Here is a 21,088-nt window from a genome sequence, read left to right as displayed (position 1 = left end):
AAGAAAAAAACCCTGCAATAACCCCAAGAGACGTGCTAATGTATTGAAAGGACAAAAAAGGACTAAAAATAACCGTAAAGCAAACACTACAGTAACCCATCAATCCCGAACAGCAAGTTCTGTCTGAAAGCTAAAATCAATACATACCGTTTTTTTGGTATGGTTTTCAAGTTGCACCTTCTCAATATGCATGCTCACAATCTCGTACCCTTTATACTTGAACATATACTGTTTGCCGTGTGCAAATATAAACATTCAACCCTCTTGTCGTACACTTTAAGACGGTTCTTTCTCTTAACGGTGTCACTGCATAATACTTGTGCAAACTATACTTAAGAAAGGAGGAAGTATTCACCACGGAAACACAATTAAAGGCTATCCTGTGAATATGGTCTGTGGACTTTTATATTGTATTAAGCTGTTGCATGCACAAACTGAATGCAAGACAGGTAGGCATATCTTAATATACTACTGCAGTACAATCTGATGGAAATTGATTAAGAAACTTGCTCTGAACCTTCCACTTGCAGCAGGTATATTATGGTGGGTTACCAAACACCCGTTTGGTTTCCAGGCACCATCAACAGAGTGTAATGTCACACAGTTGAACTTTGGGTAAAATGTAATTGGGCATTAGGAATGACACATGCAAAACATGTGAAGACAGGCTTCTGCAATCAGCTTGAACTATCAAAAGCCAGCAACTATTGTAACTTTTTGTTTCATGTTTCTTTATAAGAGAACGGATCTTCTTGGAGTCGGCATGGTTTGCTCAGAGGCGTCCTGTGGGCTTGAAGGCCCCGCCCCCATGCAGCTGCTGCCTGTGCCTCTTTGAGTCACTCCCTAGGAGCTCTTCAGTGTAATTGTTTGTTCAGTAATTAATGCTTGAACTTCCAGGCTGCATTTAGAGGGGACCTCAAGTCTGAATAAGCCGATCCAGCCAGAGTAACAATTATTATCCTGGTAATCTGGGGGCTAAACTCCTAATTGGGGAGCTCGTTTTATCCCCCCCACCCCCGGGTGACAGAACACCGTTGTCATGACGACAGTATCACTGTTCTCTGTAACCAGATTTTAAGGATTAGTTGTTTTGAGCACAAGCAATCCTGCCCACCACACTTCATGTATTCATGTACTTCAAGTAATTCAATATATCAGTTTCAATTTTTTTTAAAATGTTCAACTTCCAAAAATAAATAAAGGAAGCAGGAACCTTATTAAAAAGTTGCCTAGTAATATACAGTGAAAGCAAACTGCAATTTGGGAAGAAAAAAAAAAACTGTATGAGATTTATAAAAGGCAAATTCTGTGGTTTATTATTGGGTAAGTAGTGAGAAGTTTGGAAATAAAAAAATAAAAAAATAAAAAATCAACCTGTCTCGTTAAAAAGCAACGCTAAGTTCTGAGAGTGCATTAGAGTGCGTCTTTAATTCAAATGGAGACTCGGTCAAGCAGAGGCACTTCTCTCAACAAGACTGCTAGAAATGTAATTCCACAAATCCCTGCTTTGCATTCGAGCACAATGGCATCAGCGCCGCAGAGCGTTACAGTGTTACTCACTTCTTCTTCTATTTCTGCCAGGGACTTGATCGTAATGCCCATTAAATCAACTTGCTGCATCTGAAATCAAAAGGAAAAAGCACAGGAGTTAAGACGCATGGCTAAGAAAGCATGCCTGAAATGTTTCATCCTGTTTCTGTGTCAACATACAGAGCTTACCGCGATGGCTGCAGACACTCAAGTGGACTGCATCATCAACCAGACCGCAGCCAGCTCACTAATGCTTATTATCATTACAGAATCGACAGAATCATGTGGGGGCAATATTCAGCAAGAGATGAGACACAGGCTCAGATTCTCAAACACACAGCCACGGAGAAAAGGAGTACAGCATTTTAATCAAAGCTTCTTTCTCTGCCAATTATGCGTGGAAGGGTTTCACTAAAGGGGTTGCTTGCACTACCAGATTGAAATAAAACAAGCCAGGCTAAAATTAAGAGGCGCATTGCTAAAAGGTTAAGGCAGATGTTTGACATTTAGGTACATGAATGCAATCTGAAACAAAAACAGGCAAGGTTATACATGTATTAATGGTGCATTTTTGTCTAAATGACTAATCAACAAACCTTTTTTTTTTAGGGGAGGGATTTCATTAATACTTAATGTTATACAAGAATTTGATTTTATTTGTTTCTCAGGTTTCAACCAACTGAAATGGCCAGCTGTTCTATGGCTTGGATTTTGTTCTTTCATCCTAGAATGTGAACTTATAATAGAACGTGTAATTTACACACACACACACACACACACATACACACACACACACACACAGAACAATAATTTTGAGTGGTTCTGGGTTCTGCTGCTCCAACAGCGAATGATCATTTTCTTCTGAATCTGCCTTTACCTGGCTTTGTGCTTCTCTGGGGATCCTAAGTACCTGTACTGACCCACCTTCCTCATTCCATTCCGGATTTAGAGAACATTCTAACACTGCACAATACTGGAGCAGCAGAACCCGGAACCACTCAGATTGATTACCAACATCATGAAATAGTGAGGCCAATTTAAAATACAAAAGTCCCAAATAGGGTGGAGATTATTACTGTACTCATTCATGGCTCCTGTCTGCTGCTACTATACTGCAAAGCACTACTGTCTTTACAGCTCAGTAGGTAGATAAACAGACAGACTAAGCAATAAAACTACTACAGTTAATGCAGAGCCCAGCGGATACGGATCAACGTCCCTCTTTTACTGTATGTATCCACTGTGTTGGCATTGTGCTCACCGCTGAACAGATTTTGCTTCAACGAGTTTCTATGCATCACCAAAAACTAAAAGTTGTATAACTTACGTCGTTGGATGCACAAGCAAATTTCTCAGAAATCATGAAAGGCACACCATCCATTGCTGAAAGACAGAAATGAAATAAACAGGTACACTTACACAAATGCAGAAGATTAACTTTCACAATGTAATAGATGTATAGAATATAACCAGGCATGTTATTTTCATGTAGACTACATGTGTAATGTAACAATAACTTGTATTTCACTGTATAGAAGATCTTTACTAGTCAGTAAAATACATAATTCAATGAATAATACATTTCGCTAGATAAAAATGTTATTTTGCATAAAATAAGCCAAGTCTACAGAGACAAGGAGATGATAGCGGATAGAGGATGTGCCAAGAGCTCTGTAGTATAATTAGCATTCTCCCAAACAAACGAGCTTCAACAGAGCTGTAATTAAGCTGGCCTGTAATTAAGTATATGCCCTTTATCATAATGATCATGGTTAAAAATGGTGCGATGTGGGGAAGTGAGTTATTAATGCAGTAACCCCACACTGACGCGTCGAGACTGTCAGGCCTGAACAAAGCGCTTTGTTTATAAAATACATTAAAAAATGAAATTGTTGATCGGAAAACAATGAGTTCATTCACGTCCTCTTGATCACTGGGCCCCAGTCACGAGGTGGGGCTTTGAAATACTTTCAAAGTTTAAACAAACACAGAATTAACCTCCAAACTGTCTGACCACAGCGGGACTACAACGCTCAGGATTTAAGGACTTGTATCTAGTAATAGAACTATAAGGAGCTATCCTCCTGAAGTTTATACTATCTTGGACATTCCTGTACACACATATATATATACATACATCACAATGGATTGTTTCCTAACTGTAAGCTTGCCCTTATGAAACTACAACGTGTTGCAAGCCTTCCCCCTGGGACGCCTTTGTAAGCAAGCTGCTTGGCTTTTCCGGTGAGTAAATTTGTATGAAATAAAACATATAAATAAAACACATACACCAAGAAAGTGAAATGGTTTAATTGTACTGATTATGGGGACTACTGTAAGTCTCTCCTCTCCAGTTGACCCCCTAAGCCAGGGTGACTGAGATTCTGAAACTTGATGATGCATTTCTCCCCTTGGCTAAAAAAAACCATGCCAAGAGACAGCATGACCTTGTAACTGAAGCACAGAGAGTGTGATCATAACCTAAAAAAAAAATTAAATAGTCGTAAATAGTGTTCGTAAATAGTACTGTATCACACAAACAAGGATGAGAAGTTCACTCACTCCGCTGTCTCTCTGTTAGAATTCTGGGGTCTGCAGTCCAAGGGTTAGAATCACTGAAGGAAAACCAATGTGGCTGCAGTTTGTACAGTATGTTAAAACTATACAAGCATATTTTACCACCGCTACAACACTTTCATCCATAAAAAAAAAAAAGGGGGACAGTAGGACCTTACACCGGGACACTGTCTGCAAAAATAGCAGCAAAACCAGTTTCCGGCTAGTCCCAGTGTTAAGTCAGATCAAGCTCTTGCTCGAGGTACAGATGAAACAGAAACCTTTCAACAGAGTGCGTCCTGTACTAAAATTCAGTTTTTCAGACCGAACGAGGGGCAGGGGAATTGTGGAGATAATTAATAATCCACATGCCCAAGTAGCTGTTTGTCACGGCACGTTAATGACTTGATAGAAACCTATGAACTAAAAAGAAAGACAGAAGCCCAGTGTTTTTATTTATTTATTTATTTATTTTAATCGTCACTTAATTTAAAAAATGATCCTGTGCGAAATGATCTAGTCGTGAGTGATGGAAGTATAAAGAACAGAGTCAGCAAAGCCCCTTTTGGATCATTGCTTTATTAATGGTAACGTCAGGGAAATGAAAAATGCTAACATTGTCATATTTAGCTCCTGGGTATAGACGAATGGCTGTTTCAGGACTCCGAGGGCTTTGCTTCCACACTGCGGTGAGCACTAATCCCTCACACCTCTATTGTTGGATGCTCTGCGATGTAGGAGTTTACACACCTACAGGTCCCTGGGAAATGCGTCGGCTTTCACAAATCTAGTTTGCACCAGTCTAGGAAAATAAAGGGATTGAGCCCCCTTCCCCTCCCCTCACACACTATTTCATGTGTTCACATACAATAGAAAATAAATCATTGATGCAAAAAAAAAAATCCATTAGTCCTTTTTACCAACCTTACACTGCGCACTAGGTTAAGAATTAATTTAGGCCTAGTTACAGCATTGACATAAATGAGTAGCCAACACACAATACTCTATCTTTTGGTTTAGGATTATATAACACATTTCTTTATTTATTTAGTTTTTTGCTTCTAGGATTTTAAAATATAGAAATACTAAATAAAAAAAGAAACTGAATAAATTCAGCTAATAAAGAAACTTAATTTATTCAAAGACAAAATATTTCCACTTTTAGTCGGTGAATTTATTACATTTCTTTTAGCATTTCTAAATTCACCACGAGAGTGTTTTATACAGTAGTGATGGATGAACTATTAAAATGTGCTTAACATGTGCTTTATAGAAATAAACAAACAAATAAAAACACATAAGAACGTTCTGCCATTTCAAATTTAACAAAATCCTATGTAGCATTCTGGCAATTTCAGCATCTTCTTAAACACCATAACTGTGAGAATTACTTTATATTTGGTGTTAATACATGGCTTACAACAATAAAATGAGCTTCAAAATCGCACCATTGGGAAGTCTACGGTCATTAGAGCATGTGGGGTCTAGACAAGAGATAAATGACAAGTCCCCTATTAATGGAAGTTAACGTGACCCAAAAACAGCAGGCTGACACACTGTGTATTACCGACGACAAAAACAAAAGGCTTTACACTTCAGGTTTTGGATTTAAGCAGATACTGTATCTTTAGCAAGCAGGGTATCTTTAGCAATCGCATTAGTGTTTTGCACCATCTAAATGCAAGCAGAACTCTTGTAGTAAATGCTTCCCAAACCAGACTTTCTACAGATCCATATAATAACGGTTCTGTGTCTGAAAGGGAACATGGGTTGTAGTGGTACTTTTTAATAGCATTATTGAAAAGCTTGATGTTAGTTAGTTTTATCTACAGGGACAAACTTAAAGAACACAATATTGCTAAGGAATGCTGATACGGTAGAAGCTACTCTGCAGGTTTGTATATAGAAGACTGTGTGAAGTGCCTGCGCATGGTCACCCTGGACACAGTAACTTTCCTCTTTCAGAATAAAAAGGCAAACAAAGGCAGAGTAATATCTATAGTAGAGTCGTTTCAGGCAATCAGAAGCTATGCCATAGTAGTAAAAAGAAATCGAGATAAAAGGACGAAAAGCTCTCTACAAGATGGGAATTTTGCCAAGAACCGACAGCTAAAAATGAAATATTCATTGGCAGTCATTTCACCTTCAAAAGGAACTACAATAGGACATTTAGAGAAATTAACTTGTCTATTATCCACGTTCTTATACACCCCCGCCTCCCCTCCGTCTGTATCGAATCCTGTGACAAGTTCATTTCCGGGGAAAAAAACAAAGTGTATTTCTGCAAAACATACCCTATGGTACTGTAGTTTCATTAAAAAATGAATTCTGCCATGCTAAATATTTCATTTGCGGCCGTCACTTGCAGGCAAAATTCCCCATCTTACAGACGAGAATTCTTTATCCTTTTTTTTTTTTTTTTGTTACATATTTGATAAAGACTTATTTCAAGTTTATTTTTACTACTACTACTACTACTACTACTACTACTACTACAGTAGAAGTTGCTGTGTAAAATTCTGGGTAACCCTAAGGGGATTAAGTGGAGGTGAAGGGATGGGGGGGGGCACACATAAAGAATGATAGTCAAGGGGGGGGGGGGGTGGGGGATCTGTCTCTACTCCCGAACCCATATAGGCTGCTGTGACATGACAAATATGCTCCGGTCTGACAGCGTCTCCAAGACATATTGTAGTTTATTTTGTCGTTGGGGTTTGCCATCTGTGCCACTGCAATAGAGGCTGTCTTTGCAGGCTGCTTGGAGAGTGGTAGAGGAAGGCGATGGGTCCCTGAATAGTTGCACTGCCACAGCTAGTCATTATTCAAATTGCCTAATGAGAGAGAATACAAATGCCCCCCCCGCCCCCCCGCCCCCAGCCCCTACTCTGACAGGAAGGATTTTGGAGGTGTTGCAGCTTGTGACCCGTGCTATGAGCACAGATGATAGCGAACTGCTATTTTCAGATTATTCTATTGACTCCCGCGCCCAGAGCAGTAATGATATGGTGCCACCGACATGAAGGTTTTTTTTTCATGAGGTAATAAGGCACAAGCAGTCAGCTCTATAGCATGTAATCTTGTCCCGAAGCACAAAAGAATAATATAATTACAGCACTCTCCCCTGTCTTTTTTATTTTTTATTCATGGTATTATCAATGTGGCCTTTTTTTTTGACGAAAGGGTAATTTAAGAAAGAAAGATCCTGTCGACATAAATCAATTTTATCGGCATCATTTACATAAATGACTATCAAATAATTCAATTCCGGAGATATATATATTTTTCCTCATCCTCTCCAGCTAAAAAGATACATATTTCAAGACTTCCAAGAGACATGGTTAATGAGCATTTATATGTCATTTTAAAATGTGTAAAGTTTGTTTTGTTTTTGTACTACATGTACAACAGAACACAACAGCCTGTGCAAATAATGCAGAGTAGAACGCCAAATAGAATCTACATGCTATTTTTTTTTATTTTTTATTACAGTTTGTTAATAAAAAGCAAGACATTAAAATATATTTAAAAAATACAGCAATACAATTTAGTTATGATATTGTATAACCAGGATGGGAACCCGTTCGGGTCTACATCTCATTTCCAGGTGATCCTGAATACAACTGCTTGACTTGATGGTATAAGAGGCAGCAATTGGGATTTTTGCATAGCACACAGTGCCTCCCAGTGGCTAAATGTATCAACTGCCATTTCTTCACATATTCTGTATGACCATGTGGTCAATATACATTGAAAGACAGTTAGTTAAATGTCTGTACAAAACCAACTACATATATAATTATACTAATTACATATAAACTAATCACATATAAACTTCAATTGAAAAAGGTCCTATCTCTAATCAGTGAATAGTAACTAAGACATTTGCACTATTGGCTTCAATAAATCCTACTACTGGAAGATTTTTCATCCATCACTTAAAACTTAAAAAGACAAGATATATACTGTAGCAGTACTACTAAAACAGAAACTTGGCAATACATTTAAAGAAAAGTTTTGACAAAGCTTTTTATGTTTTTTCTCAACAGCTTTTTGGTGAAAGCAGTGAATTCATTAATGTTTCCCCAATGCACAGCCTTTCCAATGTCAAGGGTGCAGACATGGAAACTGGAAATAAATCGAAGGGAAAGGACAACTAAACAACAGTGATTTATTATATATATATATATATATATATATATATATATATATATATATAATAATAATAATAATAATAATAATAATAATAATAATATTATACGGCTGGCTTTGAAAGAGTCCCAGAAAAGATTCTACATAAAGCAGCAGTCGTGTTTCTGTTTGCTGGTGTTATTAAGTTTTCTGTGTTCACGGTACCAGTGAATGTAAACTGGCACCTCACATGGTGACTAATGAGGTCTGCCAAAGAAGGAACAGAAGGGCTGACAGCCAGCGAGGCCTCCCTGGCAGTCTCCAACCTCGGCTTTTAACTCATTCATCATCCGCTAAACCAATCCACCAATTCCGCACCACCATTTGTCATTAATTATGCTAATCAGCATACCATTACTCTCCGATGACACCGTTATAAGTTATTAGCTAGTTATGGCTTTTCAAACGCACAACGTACTGAGTGTTCAAGTGCTGCGTAGGCCCTTGGACTTCAGGGACAGGTCTTCCAATTATCAGGAGAAGAAGTCCACTGTTTATCGCCTCTCTAACAAACCAATTTGGCAATTATATAAGACAAAATAATAAATAAATAAATAAAAGGCAGCCTCCCCCCACAAACTCTTGGTGACTAAAACCGAAGCTTACAAGCATTATGAAGTCAACTGAGAAAGAAAGAAAAAAAACATTCTGTTAATTGCATAACAAAAAGCTCATTAACCATGCAGACCATGCAAGGGGTGGGGGGTCCTATTCTCCCGTGTCGCAATCCATTCGTATAAATCATTCTCAACTCTTCTCTCTTCTTGGTTTCGGTTGTGCTTAGATGCCTTGCATTGATTAGCGTGTCGCTTGCATCTCGCGCTGCACTGTTCCGCTGCTGTGTTTTGTTGAAGATGCATGAGCCCAGTCGAGAGGTGTCATAACTAACGGGAGTGAGAATGCACTTGTGAAACAGAGTGGCACGGCACACAGGGACTTCGTGCAACAGGCAGGCAGTGCTGGGTCTGTTTGGAAATTCACAATGTCTATTACCCTATGGGGTGATCTCATATACTTCAGTGGCAGGTGGCTCCAGAAGCAAAAGCCCAGAAGGGATTTTTCAGTAGATTAAAGATTCTGTGACAAATGAATGGATTTTATTTCCAGTATTCAACCATCCAGTCATGAAATCTTTATCACACCACTGGCACGCCACATTCTTACAAGAGCACATAGATGTACCCAGCTCTAAAGTGCATACATAAAACACTTTGCATTCTCCTACTAAAACACCACTGTGCTAGCTTATACTATGGGAACAGTACTATATTCATTTTCTAGTATTAAAAATTATAGTATTTTTTTCATATTGCTGTAAACCTTTTATTACTGTGAATCCCAGACAATGGGACTGACAATATAGCTACAGGTATTCATAGAATATATTGAAATTATACTTAATTGCAAGTTAATTATCTTGACTTGTGGTCTCCAATACATAAATCATCTTAAAAACAAATCTACCATACATTGATGAGCAATTACAATCCCATTATTAAAATCTGCGACAGTAGGACAGACAGGTTTCATCACAACTGGACAAATGGTCTGTGTTCCAGCCCTGTTCTAAACTGTTCAATTGAACCAATTAAACCTCCCTCCAGACCCTGAGAGTAGTTAATGATCTCATTTTACCTGTTCAACGTGGAGTGGAATGGCCCTCCCTCCGGGACAGTGACTGGACATCCCTACTCTAAAGTGTGACATGTGTGCGGTTGTATTGACATTGGGATGTATCCCCAACGAGGGATAATGCTCTCGTTGCATAGCGGTTTGAGTCACTCTAGGTTTTCTTATAAGCTGAAAACACCGCCTTGGCTAACACAGAAAAGCATCACTAATTAAGCTCACAGTGAAACAACAAGCAGGCATTCATGATTACACTGCTATGCATGTTGCCCCCAAATGCCCTCTTATAAAATTACTTCCATTTACAGATTCTTGTCATTGTATTTATTAGGATCTCATTAATAGCAAACTTAACAAGTGAATGGACCCATTAAATGATCTTTAAGGAATATTTGAGCATAAATCTCTTTAAACTATATTTAATGACTAGGCTTCTGAAACATACACAATTCCAATTAGATATTAAGCTGATTACTTTTTTTTTTTTTCCTCTCTCTCTCTCTTGGATAAAATGATAACATTCTGTCAGGGCTCATCTACAGAGTGAGTCCTGTCTTGTTGCTGATAAAAAATGAAAACAAGAAAATGATCCCTAAGTAGTTGGCAAATTAAATACAGTATTAAGAAATCTGTCATCCGCCAGCACACAAAACTACACATTTTAACCATTCACATGGGCTCAAGTTATTTATTTATTTAGATTGTATCTATACAAAACTGGGCTTACTGAATACCTCCTGCAAATTAATTCATGGTCATTTAAAAAAAAAAACTAAGAAAAAAAAAAACATTTTAAAAAGTAATGTTTGTGAGAATGTTACATTACTGCAACATTAATTAAATAAACCAGAATAAAAATATGGGAAACTAACCAGACTTCTTTACTAACATGAGTATTATTCCAGACATACACCCCCACCTACAATAAATTATTCTTACTTATTTTTAAACAACTGTGGACTTTTTTTTTTTTTTTTTTTAAAAGTCAACTTCTTTAAAACAAATCTCTTTTTACTGACATTGCTGTGCAACAGGACATCACACATTGGGGGGGGGGGGGGGGGGGAATAACTAACTAACTAACTAAATAAATAAAGCAAGCAGCATTAGGACATATTTTCTAATCCGTCAAGAATGTGCGTGACACAGTGTTCGGACAATGACACTGGAAACCCTTGGGGTATGTGTAGCATACACCACTCCTGACGTGTTCTAGACTATATCAAAACTGAAAGTGCTGTAAAAAGAAAAAAAAAAAACTCTTTTTTTTTTCTATATTAGTCAATCACAATATGGTGTGTGTGGAGGAGGAACAAAAAAAAAAGTAATTTAGCATAATCACTACACACCATCTGGAACAATTAACCGAATTCTACAGAACTACGAGGATCAGTCATATCGGCTTATTAAAAGACCCAGAATTATACAAGTAATAAATCCTTGAAAAAACCAAGCATACCCTTGCCTGTCATCGCTATTTTAACTTCAAATACTGAGGAATGCCCGATAAGCCTGAAAAGAGGAGATTAATATATGCAAATTACATCGAGCATTTAAAAGCCCCCCAACAACTGTCTCCATTTTACTGTCCCTTATTGCTGACTTTATGTTTTATTCATACACCAACTCACCTGTCAGTTCGTTCATAAGCTATAATATTATGGGGGTATTATTAAACAGCATAAAGCTGTGCTTTAATTGGAAAGCTTCATTGCATTTTCCAATTATTTGGAGTAAATTAAAAGCAGATGCACATGTTTTAATAAGGACTCCAATATCGGTTCCGGGGAATCAAAAATCATAGTCATCTACACTGCTGTGAAATTTTATAAAAATGAACTTCATTTTGAAACGCACATTAGGTTGAATCAGAATGTGAATCTTCACTTTGGAGACGCAAAAGATAATATCTTACAAAACATTCTGGCATTTTTTATATTAAGTTGATTTTTTTTTTTTTGTGTGTGTAGGTTCATGTTTTACACAGTTAATTATATACTTTACTTAACAGGTGCATGCATTGCAATACATCAAGATTAGAAATGTTCCAGTTCCACATAAACAAAGTCACCTCAAACAGAAAGAATGCAATGGTTATAAATCACAGAGGCTACACTGTAGCTCTGACCTGTGTTACTGATTCCCCCTGCCCAATTAGCAAGATGAAATGTAAATATTCTACATTGGAAAGCTATGGAAGAGAGAGGAATCCCATGTAGCAGACTTTGTCCAACGTGATCTCATTTTTTTTCTACTTCTGGGATTAACTATTTAGTAGGGATCACTCCAAGAGCTACAATTAAAGTTATTTTGTGAGGGGAAAATCACCTCAGGACGTTTTCAAGTTAATTCAACACAAAGGGTGAATATTAAGCAGCATTTATTTTCATTGAATGCACAGCATACAAAAATGTATTCATAGAGTCAAAATAAATATTGTTCTTAACACCCTCCTCCTCCTCCTCCTCCTCCTCTCTGGTTAAAAATAAACTTTAAAAAATAGCTAAAAATCGAGCCCAGGCATCCCTTTTCCTAAGAGCTGGTGTGTCTTTTCATCTGTATTTTGCACTATCCATATTAATGATATACCTTGGTGCCCTTCCAGGGCTCCCAGTTCCCCTCATCGGTGCGAATGTCACGCTGTGACTTTGAAGACTGTGATCTAGCCGTGCCCATTTCAAACTTCAATCTACCCACCCCGAGACGGTGGAAACGGCAGCCACTTAGTCACCAGTACAGAGCATTAACAAAACACGGCCCCCAGTGGCTATTCTGATTCCTATTCAGTATCTGCATGTAAATACTGTACTGCCAGATAAGTTTTCAGATGCCTGTGGTTAGCCTGACTTGTCTAATTGCAACAAAATGATGAGCCCAGAATTTTTTTTTTTTTTTTTTTTTTTTTTTTTTAAAAAGCAACAAGTATTTTCAGCTTGCAACAATTAAAAAAAAAAATGTAACCCTTTTATTATTTTATCATTTTGTGTGATTTCATTTGCTCTACATTACTTATCTCTCAAAAAACAAACAAACATAATAAGATTGCTTCACATCAAAAGAAGCTGTTGAAGTGGGATTCGTAGTTGTATGCCACACACAAAAACGCTGCCTTCCTGGTACACTTTTCTTTTTTTTTTTTTTTTTGTTAGGATGTGTTATTTTATTCTGGCAGTGCTAACTTTCCTCCCAACTGCACAGCTGATCACATGACTTGACTCGTCTTCCCTAGAGAACTCCTACAAGGTGACAGCTTGTGAAATTCCTCTTTCTTTGACAATACAGGTAATTGGGGCGACAGTTCAAATGTAATTATAAAACACCCAGTTATTTTTTACAGTGCTTAATGATATATAAAGTTTTAAGTGCTACACATTTAGAACTGCGCAATCTTCTTAGATGCGTGAGCTCACATTTTTCTGGGAGTTAATTGCTGCCTCCGTACACCTTGCCAATAAACTACTGATAGAAAAACAATGTAGTACATTATTTCATCCATTAAGTGCTACCATGTGACAAGTACAAGAGAGCCATTAAAAATCAAAGAGGCAAAACAATCAAACCTTAAATGGTGATTTCTGTGATGTTCCAATCAAGGAATATGCAGGGCGTCAGAGGTTTTCTCATTCTAACAGAAATCATTCCAAAGTGCACGATTTACGGGTTAAGTACTTCCTATGTGATATGTCAAATAAAAACATCACATCCCATGAGACTTCTTATTGGGTCACATTTTCTAAGCCTGAACTCCAGTCTTTAATTAACTCCTACTTTTGGAAACATCTGTTAATTTAACAAAACTAGCAGGCGAACAACAACTATAAATAACAACAAGTTATTTATTTCAAGTCACTTTGGCGGTCTGTTTAGGATAATTATGATGACGACGTAGCTGCAGAATATGGCTCATCTGTGGAAGACTGTGAATTCTGCGGGAGCCTGTAAAATTCTGCGATTTTTCCAAGGAATTCCGTTATCCACAGATTTGGACTGTCTCTACTTATAACCCTGGGGGTTCGGCACACAACATTACAGTGGAACTACCAAGAAACTCTAAGCATTAGAGTGAGGCTGCTGACAGCTGTGCAGCCTAACTCTGGAGATCCATCAATACACCTGGGGGAGTGAAACTCCTTTCCTATTTATTTGGGTGCTCACCAGAGCACCAACTTTTAAAAGCTGCATGTCTCCTTCTGCTAGCGTGCAATGGACTGGATGTTAATTTACTGAAAGCACTGCAAATGACAAGACATCTATCTGATCGCTACACCAGTCTGGTGGCCTGTTTTGTTAACTGTCTGCTGCAGCACAGCGCGTTCATGCACAATCCTTTAAAAATAAATAAATCCATCACAGACACGGCTTTAAACGTCGCTTCTGAACAATCGATAAACATCCGCTTATCTGCATTCTCTGTATCGTACTTAATGATGGCAATTTGCATATTTATCTCCTTCAATTATTCTGGCCCCCGATAAGGCATCTCAGAAGCGTTGTCTGTTTACCGAGCAGAGCAGAAGCATATTAATAAGTTTCAAAAAGTCGAAACTGAAAACGTTTCTATAAATCGCTTCATCGCTTGTGAAAAGGACAAGTCAGTGCTGTTGGTGCTGAAAGAGCACGGTTCAGAACGCACACTCTCTCCAGAGGCACTGCCAAATCAATAACAGCAAGAGTTTTTTTTTTTTTTGTATATTTTGGTAATAAATGTCACACAGCCTGTGTTCAACATCTGCGGATGCCGTAGGTAAAGCACACAAGATTATTTTATTTTTGACATGTTCCTTTCTGCCATCCTTACGTAGGCTTTTTTGTTTTGTAAGCGACGGAAGGTTTAAATCGAGAAAGCAGGCAATTCATCAATCAGGAAAGGGCTGCCTGCACAGTCCTGACAACACACACATGGTTTTATAGAGAGGAAGCCTGGCCACCTGTCAACACCACCTTTACACTTGTACAGCATACACAAAACACCTTACAATTAACACACATCTCATTGTCTGCTTCAACCATTTGTTGTTTATTTCATTTTTTTGCACCACTGCTACTTTTCTATCATTATACTACAGTAAAGAAATACGGTGTTGATTCTGAACAGACATCTGTCAAGAATGGCTGGAGGGTAGCAAGGGGATCCCCACTTTTTGAATTATTACTAATGTTATTTAACTTTTGTTTTCAGGCTTTAAAACAAAATGTATATGGATGGATGGATGGATAGAGATAGAGGAAAAAAATAGTGTTTTTTCTCTTTGGTCATCGAAGGTATCGTACAAGAGAGGGGGGAACCTTAGAGCTCAATAAAGGAGTAATCTGTACCTGGTCTGAAACTTGAAGCTGGCTCTCAGGATTTGAGGAGACAAAAGCCCAGAGCCTTACAGATAAAGACCCCTCTGAAGCTGAGTCAAGAGAGAGAGTAGAGTATCGTAGAGCGAGAGCGAGCGAGCGAGCGAGCGAGCGAGCGAGCGAGAGAGAGAGAGAGAGAGAGAGAGAGAGAGAGAGAGAGAGAGAGAGAGAGAGAGAGAGAGAGAGAGAGAGAGAGAGAGAGAGAGAGAGAGAGAGAGAGAGAGAGAGAGAGAGAGAGAGAGAGAGAGAGAGAGAGAATGTGGCTACAGTCACCACAGGGTGTCTCTGTGCACCCAAATAAGAAGGTCCTGCTGTAGCAAGATTCAAACAGCACAGGGCAACCTGAAACAGTTTATATACACGTTGAATACTCAACTTAATACAATGCTAACAACTAAAAAACAGAAAGGAAAAATGGGTTTGGAAACTTTTAATAATAAACGTTAAAAAAAATGTCAATGCTGTTTGTTATTTCCTTTTTTTATTTTTTTATTTAAAGTTTTACCTAGAGTATTCGGAGGACAGTAGCATCAGCTGCAAGCTACATAGCTTTGACTGGCAAAACCAGCGCAACTAGTCCAACACACAGAGAGTACTGAACAGCTGATCTGTTCAGCACCCGAGTGTCTCACTGACAGTGAAGAGGATAGGAGATCCTCCTGCAGATCCATGTTAATTATGCATGACATTGATTGTTTTTGGAACTGAACTGTAACTGATATGCAGCACTAGATCAACTGGATGGTTTCCTATCCAGCTTGAGTATACATTTTTCAGACTTGTTAAGACTTGCTGGCTCACATTTTGCATAACGCAAGGTCATGATTTCACTACCAGTATTTAGAGAGTTATCCTGGTTATGAAATGGATGTAACTTTGGAGCACAAGATCAGGAGGTCTTATATCTGTGTCACGCCAGTTAAATGCGATTGAGAGCGCTTGTCAAGTCACTGAAAAGAAACTATGTAAAGTACATTATAATCTGTGTTTAAAAAGGGCGATAAAAAGGTAATATATGGTACTGTATTATAATTGAATGAGTCTTGCGTTAATCTTCGAAATTTAATTCAGCTCTTGGCATTTAAGCTTACGCATTCTTAACAAACACTTACCAGATATGGCATACAGGTTTGAGCTTTGGTGTTCGTAGTCAGGTCTGGTGTTGTTTTTACCACGGAAACTGGCAGGGAGGGTCATGGATATGTGCCTGCAAGAAAAAATAAATAAATAAAAAATAACGATTAAAAGATTGAAAGCAGTGGCGTCCATGCTTAGACTGCATGAAGAGGTTTTGGGATAAGAGAATTGACCCCACTAAGAAATAATAAAAACCCTCACCCTAACCATAACCCCAAAAAGCATGTTCAGAGAAGACTGCAAAGGAAAGTCAGGCTCATCTACTCCCCAGCTGCGATTACAACAGTAGAACCCAGGTGGCAGTATGTGCTATGCAAAAATATCATTCAAATGCATTTACAACAAGATGCTTGAATGTAAAGAAAAAAAAAAAAACTAATGGTACAAGGACGAGCAATTTCAGCCATTACATTTAGATTTACTTTGTTGCTCATCCATAATCCTTGTAGACTGTAGAAGAAGCAGATGATAAATGCAAATCTGGAACTAGAAGCAGTTGCTTTAGTTAATAAAGAAACAATAAATAAATACAACCATTTTTAAAAAGAATACTTTAGCACAAAGAATATGACAAATAGAAAACAATAGCTAACAGAAAGGCATTTTTCGTTTTGGATGCTAGGTGGTATCATTGTAAATCTTTTAATGGTTTTATAAAACACACACACTACAGAGACAGGATAGGGCATCTAGGAAGTGATGGTTGAAACCCAGATTTATTTTCTTTGATGGGGTTGACTTATTCCTGTTCATTTACATCTAAATTCAGAGGTGTTAAATCCAGGCCAGTTGTGCATTTTTAAAAGGTTGGCATCAATCTTCTGGAACCGTTTGCCACATTTAATGAAGGCTTCCCTTCTATTGCAAAGGTTGATTCCAACATAAAAACACAGAACACTGCTTTGAAAGAGAGACAGGCATTTCACAAACGATACAGACAAACAGGGGACACTGACAATGTGCTCTTTCAGCAAAACATGTAAAAGACAATCCAATTCACATGTGTGGAAAAACTGAAATGAAATCAAAGTCCAGACCAGATCTGTTCCAAACTGAAAACCTGCAAAACTGAGCAAGATCCAAACAAACAGACTGCAAACAAGAAAAAAAAATTGCCAGAACGTGAAATTAAAAAGCAACGTTCCCGCCCCCAACAAAAATTACTAGGACCAAATCCCGAGGTTCCTAAACACATATCTTTTACTTGCGCACACAAGGGCAGCATATGGCGAATCAATTACAGGTCTAATTCTTAAAACAAAAACATGGCAAGTGTATTGCTACATAATCAACAGCACCGCTTTTTGTTCAGATTATGTCGGCCACTAGAGTTTTGAATACAATTAATCATCATTCCAAGCAACGAGAAGCCATATTGACACTTATTTCTAATTTGAATATTTAATTACAGTGTAGTTCCTCATTAAATTACCAGGAAACTGGGAGCGCAGCCTGGAAGATTTAAACAATTACAGGTTTTAACCCGTTAACCGGCGGCAGTCCTCCGGGAGTTTAGATTACATACCGAGGGAGGCTGATATCAGATGGATTAGCTGCTGTGCAACACTACAGTATAACGAGCAGCCTCTTCAGCAAAACAAAATAAAACATTTTGCCACGCCACCTGCTCAAAGGTTTCAGAAAATACCAAATCCTGAGTTAAATAAAGGAATATTCCACAAGCAGAAGTGTCACTCCAAACTGCAGCCGTACTCGGATATTACCCGACACTCGGTGAAGTACGGGGAGTGCCATTCCTAGTATTGATCCGTTTTATTCCACGGCAAAACAGTACGCAGACACAGATACTGTGGAATCAAGTGAGCTTACTTTAATTGTAGTTTTGCAAGTCTGAAACCTAGACGGGATCCATGCCAAATTTACTTCCAGACAAAACACAATAGTTTTCATTATATTCTTATTTGGTTCAGATCTACAAATATGGGCCACCTGTATACAAAGTCAATGCATAGTGCTATTACTAACAACAACAAAATTAAGTGTGCACTATAGGAAATCTAAAACCTGCTGTGCATTTAATATGTCTATTAAGCTCTATGTAGAGTGAGAACTGCCAAGTGTCAGGGTCTTCTGAAGCACAGCACCCTCTGGCAAAAACAAGACGTCTTTAAATTACTGTAATGCTAAAGATGGGCAGCTTAGTCCCTCAATGAGAGACTGCATTTTTTTTTTTCTCTCCATCGTTAAATGAAGTCTGTGACTCCAAAATCATTAGTCATCTTTTAAACATTAGTGAGACAGATTAATACTTTCACAGCGTTGGAAACAATTAAGTGTACACTGTGAAGACTTGGAAGGATCTATGCAATTGACTGCTAAAATACAGGAAATCATGGCTCATCATGCACACCATGCAGACACACTTTTACCAAGTGAGCCACTTGGGGGACCCGTACTTAGTTTTCAATATGTTTTATCATATCATTTAAGACTGTGTTTTTGAAGTTTAGGAAATCTGCTCTGCTTGCAGATGGAATTAAACTTCTTGTTGAAGAATGAAACAGTACTTTTATTCAAGGAAACATATTCAGTCTGGGAAACCATGTATCCGTATTACTCAAGGGACCTAACAAGCAGTTGCTTAACCACACGGGGGAAAAAAAAAAAAAGGACACATCTTTAAATAAAGAACGATTACAATGTCATTAAAAAGGAAGTACAAACCTCCTGCAGACACACAGTACGAACTGAAGCAATGTTTTGACAATCTTCCCCAAATCTTGCCGTGCTTTGCAACGCGATCACAACACTTACAGCACAGAGACAGAATCAGATGCCTAATGGGAGCTCATTTGCATTCCTCACACATGCAGCAGTACTGCTGAGCTAAGTATTGCATCAGATATTACAGTTCAACAAGACCTTTCTGCAAGGCGATACAGTAATTATTAGTGTACACCCCACCGCACACACCCCAAAAAATATAATCATCTGTCTTTGTAAGAAAACAAAGGCACCAGTGACGAATCTCTATCAGATACTGTACATCTGCCAACTGCGTCACTGCACTGGCCATCAAAGAACAGAAATGCAACATCATTGCACATTTGAGACTTATTTTTAGGACCGTACCCTTAAGAGCTGAGCTGCTAATTGCATCGATAGAGGCTCAGAGGGGCTGATCTGCACCAGTGGATGCCCTTCATTCCCAGCTAAATGCAGAACATCCTAAATGCCTAAGCAATTACAGGTATGAAGTCTCGATGCCTCTACGTAGCAGTTTGAGCCATTCCATGTTTTGCACGGCACTGCAAGCTTAATTAATCCCGATCATACCCGCTTCAGCAGTCACAAATTCAAGTATATCGGACAGAAAAGCCTGGAACGGCTAATGCAGCTCTGAAGCAGGGGTCAGATTACCGGCACTTCAGTACTGGAGTATTAGCTTATTCTTTTAAGCCACCGATTAAACACTCAGCAACTGCTAAATATATAATAAAATAGAAAGTCCCAACTGTAACTGTATACTGCAACTCAAAATGGTCTTTCCCTACACTCTGAGTCAACTTGTGCTGCAGTCTACAGCAATGGTTTTCAACTCTAATTCTCTAGTGTACCCCAGTACTAGAAGACTGTTTCAAGTACGGTTTAAAGTCTCAGAGGCTGCCTGTAAGAGCTGCCATGTGTGCAGTGGAAACCAATGCATGACAGAGAGGTAATGTTTGGTTGACACAAAAAAATGGACCGTTGGGTTTACAGGAATCACTGACTTACAGCAAAGGGGACGATTCAAGTCCATTTTCTGTAGAATTACCTTAAGAGAGACATGTGAAAACCTCCTAGCGATGCTGAAAACCATTTTTTATTTGGTTTCGTTGTCAGAAATCAATCAATATTTTTGCAAAATAAAGTTCAGCGACGCAAGAAAAAAAAAAAGTAGCCTTGTGCAAACAGCAGAGAGCTTGTTCCACCTTACTGCAGTACGAAACAAGAGCATTTATTAAATCTGCTTTGCGCTGCCTTGATTTCGAATAAAAAAAATACGCCCGAAATTTAAATTAGGCATCGTTCCTGGATAAAATGTCCGAAAATGAGTTTAAAATAAAGGATATAAAGAAAATGGCTAATTTATGCTACGAATAGCACAGAGGTCAGGAGTTAGCCTCTTGATGACAGCTTTATCAGGAAAACAAATGGCAAACTTGGCAGCTAAGAGCACACTGTTAAAGCAGAGAGAGAGAGCCTGTCCGACGCACTGAAAGACGGCTTTTAAAGATCACATTTTCCACATTAGGGAGTTAACTCCACGGCTGGCCCGTTCTAAAATTGAGAAAGAAGAAAGCCCCGATTGATATTAATCCAAATGGGCAAACAAAAAGACCTCAAACCTGTTAATCTTAAAAAAAATAAATAAAAGAATGCTAAGGTTTAAGCAGTACTGAGCACATGTGCACTCTGTACTGTGTTAAGAATACCATGTGGTACCTTGCCCACTGTCATCAAGCAGCAGGTTGAACTTTCTGGCCTGGCTTGTTAAGTGTTTTTCTAACTTCTTGATGTACTAAAAAAAACAGCTTCACCACCTCCGCACAGAACACGATTGCATGTTGCTATCCTAAACTGTACTGAGTTCTGCTGTACCACAGCTCTCCAAACGTTTTCCTTAACCCTGCAATTACACAGGAGTAGAACTCTGGAACCGCTAATTCTGGCCAAACTGCTTTTACCAGAGATTGAAGCACAT

General features: G+C 38.4%; 1 protein-coding gene across 3 annotated transcripts in view; it reads right to left on the bottom strand.

Annotated features, from left to right (window-relative positions):
* The window catches only part of LOC117396960 (multivesicular body subunit 12B-like), a 44,733-nt gene that overhangs the window by 8,319 nt on the left and 15,326 nt on the right, over nt 1-21,088 (bottom strand). For all 3 annotated transcript variants that reach the window (XM_058986746.1, XM_058986748.1, XM_058986747.1), the window contains exons 7-9: nt 16,359-16,453; nt 2,858-2,913; nt 1,561-1,620 (exon numbers count right to left, since the gene is read on the bottom strand). In XM_058986746.1, coding sequence (XP_058842729.1) covers nt 1,561-1,620; nt 2,858-2,913; nt 16,359-16,453 — 211 coding nt within the window. The remainder of the gene's footprint in view (nt 1-1,560; nt 1,621-2,857; nt 2,914-16,358; nt 16,454-21,088) is intronic.

This window comes from Acipenser ruthenus, chromosome 15, assembly GCF_902713425.1.
Source record: "Acipenser ruthenus chromosome 15, fAciRut3.2 maternal haplotype, whole genome shotgun sequence".
NCBI classification, from domain to species: Eukaryota; Metazoa; Chordata; class Actinopteri; order Acipenseriformes; family Acipenseridae; genus Acipenser; species Acipenser ruthenus.
Note: the sequence above shows the minus strand (reverse complement) of the source record. Positions and strands in the feature narration are given on the sequence as shown.